The following is an 8,649-nucleotide window of genomic DNA, read 5'->3' as shown; positions in this document are numbered from 1 at the left end:
TTTTTAGATCTCGTGAAATCAGAGAGGTAATAAGTTAGGCTTCGGCCTGTACAGATCTGAATGTTGCACATTAACGCTCACGCAACAACCCCCGTCAAACCGAACATGGAGGAGGATCCAAACTTATTCAAAACTAACTTATTATCAGCTTCAATTCTAAACAAGTATTATTTAATTTTAATTACAAAAATAACCATTACTTTTTGCTTTTGTTAAACTAACTTAGGTACTTTGTTTTTTTTTTTTTAATTTAATAAAATTACTATAGAAAAAAATAGCTAATTTTGAGAAAAGATTAAGAAATATTTGAAAGAAAATAATAAAATATAGAAAAATTTTGCGTAAAAACATAAATTTTCTAAAAATAATAGGACAAAAAAAAAAGAAAGAAAAGAAGATACAAAAAAAAGGAAAAAATATTATGATATCATAAAACAACTTCTTTCAAAAATTAAACTGATAAGAAAAAAATACACAAAATTTGCAAATATTCATACAAGTAGATCACTAATGAGCGTAAAGATATGTGTTACAAATTTTACATCTCTTTCGAATAAATAAAATCTCTTAAAAATTTATAAGTGAGACATTCGCATATGAGTTAGTTTTTTGAGTTGGAGTTAGATTTACTCAATCTTAGTTTCAGTTATTTTATTAAAAATTTGGTTGAATAATGACTTATAATTACACCTAATACTACAAAGATAATTAATTTTGGTTAAAAATTTTATGTTTCAATAAAACTATTAAGAATTTTTTTTTGTTTTTTACGGTATTTTCTAGGACAGTAAATGAAGAATTAATCTATTATAAATTAGAATTCTATTTTTTTTATAAGTTTGTAGTTAATTAATAGATTGCTATATGCAGAACACAAAATTCGAACTTCATTATTTCTAAGCAGACGAATTAACTATTCAACTAACTCAAATTATTAGTTTACGAGATCTATTTGTCATTTTATTCAAAATAATTTATGGATTTAAATTTTATGTAGGAAAAGTTTAATGAGGATAAAAAAAAGACTAATTTATATCTATTATTAATTATAATTTTTTACGTAAAAAAATAAATTATATTCAACTCTCTTTAAAATAATATGTATCTCATCTTTTATAACATGTCAACTTTTAAAAGAGGGGAGATTTGATTCTTTAGAGTTATGATATGTTAACCAAAAAAATTTTTTTTAATTATTCTTGTTTTGTTGAGTACAAAAAAGTTTAATGCAGTTTGAGGGAATATTTTGTACCCTCAAAGACTACATGGGGGCTTATGATTGTGTACTAAAAATATAAACATTTTTTGTACATAATTATTTTTATAATGACCTACAAACATGGTCAAAAAAGAGTTAAGTTCCTCCTAAAGGTATTGGGCTAAAAGGATGGAACCCAAAAGAACACCTTGAGGAGTTGAATTTCGCTTCAGTGGGAACTATATTGGTGGAAGTGGATTGGTTGGATTTGGGGTGTAAATGTGTCATCTAGTTGAAAGAAAACTAAACTAGATGTCCCTTCACTAATGTCACATGTCAGGAGCTTTAGTTTAACGTGTGGGAATCAACTTCCTACCTTTTCAGTTGACAAGACTTGAGGTGACAGGGGTACCTAAAGATATTTTGGAAAGAGCAGTGAACCAAATGTCAGACTAAAACCATTGGCCAAGGGGTGTCCTCTTCATCATGGTTTTACACTATAAAAAGGACCTCAAGCCACCTCTGTAAAGCACCCCTCTTCTGAGATCTTTTACTTCAAATCTCACCCTCACTTTTCATCCTTCACTCTTATTTTCACTTTCACCTTGATCATCTTCTTCTTCATAGACCTTGAAACCATTTTCATCCTTTACTTTCACCTTCACCTTCATCCTCTTCTGAGAGCTTCTCTTCTCTATAAATCATTCCTGTCCACTTTAAACAAAGCTCATTCATCCTCTTGTGACATTAGTGGAGATCTCAACACTTGTTCTCCACCTCTCTTTCTCACTATTAGTTCTTGTATTGCTTATTTGTCATTAATAGAAGTGTCTTCCTCACAAGTTTACTTACCCCTAATCTCTCACTTTAACTATTATTTTTCACTTAATCTATTTCTCACAAAACCTACCCGAATCATCTGGCGACTCCACTGGAGAGGAACACTTTGACGTGATGGCTGAATCTAGCAATACTCATCCTGGTCAGAATCGACCACCTAAGCGACGCTCAATAACTCCTCGGGATCTCAACCTCAGCTTGGGATCACCTCAAGACGAGGACGGGCACAACCAAGAAGAGGAACACATGGAGTAGCAGAATCTGGGTGCAGGAGGAGAAGGAGCTCATGCCTGTGTAAATTTCTTCACACCCCATGCTGGAGGTACCACTGTCATGCACACTCATGTAACCATTCCTGCTCATGTGTATAACTATATGATAGACAACCAGACAAAGATGCAAGCTTTGATCACGAAAATGATGACTAGAGATCAAACGAGGTATAGAACCCCCTCACCACCTCTGTTCGCGAATCTGGAGAATATGGAGGAAGATGAGAACACCCCAGTTACTTGTAGGGAGTTGACGCGTATTCTAAAAGTCAAGGGATCGTGAAGCTGAGTTGCAAGAGTTGGAAGGAAAAAGAGAAGTTGTGGTAAGCAAGATGGAAGAATATCACCGGATACTGGCATTAGCTTATGACAAGCACATTCGGTCCAAGGTGTTCCTAGAGGGAGATCTGGTACTAAAATCAGTAGACGCAGTAATGAGGAAGATGTCTTTGCCAAAATGGGCTCCCAAATGGGAGGATCCTTACATTGTTTCTAAAGTACACCCCAACGGACACTGTATCCTGCTGGACCCAGATCATGGAACAACCACCGGTCCTGTCAATTTCAAGTACGTACTATGCCTAATTTCAGTTTTAGGAGTTAGAATTTCAATTGCAAAAGGCTTCTTTATCAAGAGCCAATGTTTATGTTATATTATTCTGCAAGCATCCTGCAATACATGAGAAAACTACTTTAGCAATCATACACTCAAAAAATGTGAGTGATGCATCTTAAGAAATTTGCAGTTCTAAATAGTTCCAAAAAAAAAGGTGAAGTGTCCCACCCTCCAAGCTCCTAAAAAGAGTCGAGCATAAATAGGGCAAGAAAGTTATGGGTACCTTCCTTTTTTTTGGAACTGTTTCAAAAAAGTGAAGTGTCCCACCCTCCAAGCTCCTAAAAAGAGTCTAGCATAAATAGGGCAAGAAAGTTATGGGTACCTTCCTTTTTTTGGCCTAAAAAAAAAGGGCAAAAAAAATGGCTACTACTTTTCTTAAAATCATACACTCCCCCTGCAAAAAAAAAAAAATAATTAAAATAAATTATTTTTATTTTTAAATATCTATTTATGGTTACAAACGAACATTGCTCATAATTTTAATTTAATTTCTTTTTTTTATTTGTGATTTCATTGGAAACATATACAAATGAGGATATAACATCCAAAGTTGTAAGGTGAAAGATCTTTGTCAAAGAATCTCTATAGCTAATTCTAAAATTAGCAACCCAATATACATAGGGGCTGAGAGGGGTTAAGACAAAAACAAGAAAAGAAGAAAAAGGGTCTTACCAAGTAAGAAGACAGAGTAAAAAGACAGAGCAAAGTTGAATGTGGAAGTGTCCTTTGCCCTAAGAAAAACTCCCAATTGTTGAAGAAGACAGAGGATTTGGATGGTGGTAGTGATAGCAGTGATGATACTGCGCTGTGTAAAAAATGCCCTAGCAGAGATGATGAGGAACACCTGTCCCCTACCCTTCCAGGTGTTCTCTCTCCTTATGTGTCTCTCCAAATTCAGGTACTCAAATTTAAAACGCGTCCAATTAAAAGGGTAAGAGTTTCTCCCCTTCTTATTTCCTTATATATTAAATTATTATATTAAATCAAATCATCCCTCTTTTTTCATACAAATAAATTATGAATATATTTATTTACTAATCTTATTTATTGATTTATTTTATTAATATTTAAAATACGCACAATAACATTCTTTTATTCATTTTTTTATGAGTACATAATTATATTCATATTATACTAAAATATTTATATTTGAATATCATTTACAAATACATATCTTATTATAACAAAAAATGAATAAAAGAGGGGAGATTTGATTCTTTAGAGTTATGATATGTTAACCAAAAAAAAAAATTTATTATTCTTATTTTGTTGAGTACAAAATAGTTTAATGCAGCTTGAGGGAATATTTTGTACCCTCAAAGACTGCATGGGGCTTATGATTGTGTACTAAAAATATAAACCTTTTTTGTACATAATTATTTTTATAATGATCTACAAACATGGTCAAAAAAGAGTTAAGTTCCTTCTAAAGGTATTGGACTAAAAGCAGGGACGGATGCATTCATTGAGTAGTGGGGGCAACTGCCCCTAGTGGAATTTTAGAAATTACTTAATACTTCATAATAAAATGTCTTAAATGCCCCCACTATATAATTTATTTTGACCCCACAACCCCAAATCAAATCCCTAACCCTTCTTTTCCCAATCTTCTTCATCTGCTCCAAGCCTCCAAGCTTCGCAGCCTCCAACCTTCGCACTTCGCAGCCCGCACAGCCGCACTCGACAGTCGGCACTCTTGTCTCCAGATATCAGAGCCACTCCGCCGCTCCGCGTCTCATCCAGTGTCACGGCTGACGTTTCTGGCTCTCCGGCCTCCGCCCTCCTGTCTCCAGAGTCACTGCCGTGTCTCCACATCTCCGCGTCTCCTTTTGCCTTCTTCTTCATCGATCGGTTCTGATCCGTTCGTCCTTCTTCTTCGAATACTGCAAATCTGCTATCTTCTTCTCTCTTTGGTTTTCAATCTTCAGTCTTCACTCTTCAGGCTTCAGCAGAGAGCGCCTGGCTTTTGTCATGCTGCCGCTGAACGCCGCATAGATCCGTCACTGGCTACTGTTTACTGTGTTTTACACTTTTGCTTCCTAAAGTTCAACTGTTCAGATTCAATCTTGGATTTTTTTTTGGTACAGTCATGAATCATGATTTACAGATCTGCAATTCTGCTTATTCACTTATTTGCTTCATTGTTGTTTGATAACTGATTTAGTTGTTAATTGTGAATTTGTATTGAATATTTGATTTTGTTCTGATGTAATGCAAGTTTAGTTTGATTAATTTATTTGTTAATTATTTTTGTGCATTGATTTAATTATTTTTGAAGACTTAATTTGTTCTGATGTATAAATACGAGAAAACAATATAAATCAGTCAATAATCAACTAATAGTCTAATATTGATTTTGAATTTTTGGATGTCGAAAGTAGAAATCTTTTGATGATTCCTTTTAATGATCTGATATATATTTGTTGTCTTGTTGATTAAGATGAAGCATTCTATTTGTTGCATCAGATTGGGAATTTTTAATTCTTTCATAGCAGCTTGATTACCTAATACCTTCCTCTTGATTGGAATTCACAAGCATGAAGCATCCTCTTTAAGCAATGATAAGGCAAAGAAATGAGTGGCTAACAAGAGAGACTGAAAATTATTTTCTTGTTGTTTTATTTAAATTATTTTGTTGGAATTCACAAATCACAAGCATTCTCTTTAAGCAATGATAAAGCAAATTCTCTTTAAGCAATGATAAGGCAAAGAAATGAGTGGCTGACAAGAGAGGCTAAATATTATTTTGTTGTTGTTTTATTTAAATTATTTTGTTGTATACTTGTATTTATAATTTTATATTGTAATTTTTAATTTGTGTAGAATTGTGTATTTATAATTTTATACTTGTATTTATAATTTTGTATTTATAATTTTATCTTATTAGTAATGGAGAAATATTTCAAAAGAACCTCATCATTGGAGATTGGATCCCAAAACAATTCATCGACCTCTTCTAATAAAAGGAGGTTTTTAGAATTCGAAGTAGATAATCTTATAGCAGATCCAGGACAACGACCAAAGATTTCAAGTTATCACCCGAATGACAGAGACAAAGTTAGATGTGCATATTTACAAAAAGGTCCTTGTCAACCAAGGACTCATGATTTTCCGCAAACTGCTTGTGGTTCTTCTTTTCGAAGATTTAATCCTAATTGGTTTGATGACTATGGCAACTGGTTAGAGTATAGTATATCAAAAGATGCTGTTTTTTGTCTTTGTTGTTATCTTATGAAACCTGAGACTGAAGGTGGTGATGCTTTTGTAACTACTGGCTTTTCAAATTGGAAAAAAAAGGAGAGACTACAAATTCATGTTGGGATTCATGATAGCGCTCATAATCAAGCTTGGAGAAAATGTGAAGCACTTATGAGACCAAAACAACACATCACTGCTGCTATTGAAAAACAATCTGAGCAAGCTAAAAAGAATTATCAAATTCACTTGACAGCAACAATTGATTGTATTAGATTTCTTTTGCGACAAGGATTGGCCTTTCGTGGTAATGATGAGACAGATGATTCTGTTAACCAAGGAAATTTTTTGGAACTTCTAAACTTTCTTGCGCAACATAATGAAGAGATTGGTCGTGCTTTCAAAAATGCTCGTGGGAATCTTAAACTAATAGCACCCTCAATTCAAAAAGATATTGTAAGAGCTGCTGCAAGGGAAACGACAAAAGTTATTGTAGATGATCTTGGGGATGAATTATTTGCTGTATTGGTTGATGAAGCCCGTGACATTTCTATTAAGGAGCAAATGTCAGTTTGCTTAAGGTATGTGAACAAAGAAGGACAAGTTAGGGAGCATTTTCTTGGTCTTGTTCATGTTTCTAATACTAATGCTTTATCTCTAAAATTAGCATTGGAGTCATTATTAGAAACATATAATTTAAGTTTATCAAGAGTACGTGGACAAGGATATGATGGTGCAAGTAACATGCAAGGAGAATTTAATGGTTTGAAAACTTTGATATTGAAAGAAAATTCTTATGCTTTCTATGTACATTGCTTTGCTCACCAACTTCAGTTAGCTCTTGTAACGGTTGCAAAAAAACAAGTTGAAATTGCTTTACTTTTTAATTTGTTAACTAATTTGTGCAATGTTGTTGGAGCTTCGTGTAAACGAAGAGATATGCTTCGTGATAGTCAAATGACTAAGACAATTGAAGCACTAAAAAGTGGAGAAATTTCTAGTGGGCGTGGTTTGAATCAAGAAACAGCTTTAAAAAGAGCTGGAGACACTAGATGGGGTTCACACTATGGAACTATACTTAGATTAATTTCTTTATTTCCTTCTGTGGTTAATGTTCTTGAATATGTTGAGGAAGATGGAAATAATTCAGAACAAAGAGCTGAAGCATGTCATTTATTGAATGTCATTCAATCCTTTGAATTCATTTTCAACTTGCACTTGATGAAAAATATCTTGGGAGTTACTAATGAGTTATCTCAAGCGTTACAAAGGAATGATCAAGACATTGTAAATGCTATGGCATTAGTCAAAGTGTCTAAGCAACGGTTGCAAAATATAAGAGATGATGGCTGGTCTCTTTTACTTGACGAAGTCTCACTGTTTTGTGACAAACATGATATTACTGTTCCAATCATGGATGATATATTTGTGTCACAAGGAAGATCAAGACGCAAAGCTCAAAAGATATCAAATTTGCATCATTTTCAAGTTGAGATATTCTATCAAGTAGTTGATAGACAACTTCAAGAACTCAATAATCGTTTTACAGAGGTGAATACTGAATTGCTTCTTTGCATAGCTTGTTTGAATCCAAGACACTCATTTTTTGCATTTGATAAGGAGAAGTTGATCCAGTTAGCTCAATTCTATCCATTAGAATTTTCTTCCACTCAACTTTTGGCACTTGACAGTCAACTTGAGAACTTCATACTAGATGTGCGTTCTGATGATCAATTCTCAGACTTAAATGGAATTGGTGCTCTTTCTCAGAAGTTGGTTGAGACTCGAAAAAATATTGTTTATCCATTAGTGTTTCTTCTTTTGAAGTTAGCTTTAGTTTTGCCCGTAGCAACTGCATCAGTTGAAAGAACTTTTTCTGCTATGAACATCATAAAGAGTCGACTTCGGAACCGTATGGGAGACGAATTTTTAAATGATTGTTTAGTGACATACATAGAAAGAGAGACATTTGATTGTATTGACAATGAAAAGATTATTCAATCTTTTCAAAATATGAAACCTAGAAGAATGGAATTCTAAATTATGTGTTATTATTTTGAATTATTATTTTATTTTAATTTATTGGTTAAATAATTTAAAAAATATTCCTATTTTATAACATTAATTATAAAAATTATTATTATATTATATATATTTTGCCCCCACTGAACAAATTTTCTGGATCCGTCACTGACTAAAAGGATGGAACCCAAAAGAACACCTTGAGGAGTTGAATTTCTCTTCAGTGGGAACTATATTGGTGGAAGTGGATTGGTTGGATTTGGGGTGTAAAGGTGTCATCTAGTTGAAAGAAAACTGAACTAGATGTCCCTTCACTAATGTCACATGTCAGGAGCTTTAGTTTAACGTGTGGGAATCAACTTCCTACTTTTCAGTTGACAAGACTTAAGGTGACAGGGGTACCTAAAGATATTTTGGAAAGAGTAGTGAACCAAATGTCAGACTAAAACCATTGGCCAAGGGGTGCCCTCTTCATCATGGTTTTACACTATAAAAAGGACCTCAAG

At 33.4% G+C, this 8,649-nt stretch overlaps 1 protein-coding gene across 1 annotated transcript; it reads left to right on the top strand.

The window, feature by feature from the left end:
* Positions 1-2,152: 2,152 nt before the first annotated feature.
* On the top strand, positions 2,153-8,161 carry LOC107627670 (uncharacterized). Its single transcript, XM_088507570.1, has 2 exons — positions 2,153-2,234; positions 5,916-8,161. Exons 1-2 carry the CDS (start codon positions 2,153-2,155, stop codon positions 8,159-8,161), a joined length of 2,328 nt encoding a protein of 775 aa, XP_088363696.1.
* The last annotated feature ends 488 nt before the right edge of the window (positions 8,162-8,649 follow it).

The sequence above is a fragment of the Arachis ipaensis genome, chromosome B3, assembly GCF_059453495.1.
Source record: "Arachis ipaensis isolate K30076 ecotype BB chromosome B3, ASM5945349v1, whole genome shotgun sequence".
NCBI classification, from domain to species: Eukaryota; Viridiplantae; Streptophyta; class Magnoliopsida; order Fabales; family Fabaceae; genus Arachis; species Arachis ipaensis.
This window is presented reverse-complemented; position numbering and strand designations above follow the sequence as displayed.

Bases quoted from the DNA above. Each gene is read 5' to 3' on its own strand.
- LOC107627670 (XM_088507570.1), top strand. From the start codon at position 2,153: ATGGCTGAATCTAGCAATACTCATCCTGGTCAGAATCGACCACCTAAG. The intron at 2,235-5,915 runs GCTTGGGATCAC...AATTCGAAGTAG, and splicing joins TCCTCGGGATCTCAACCTCA to ATAATCTTATAGCAGATCCA.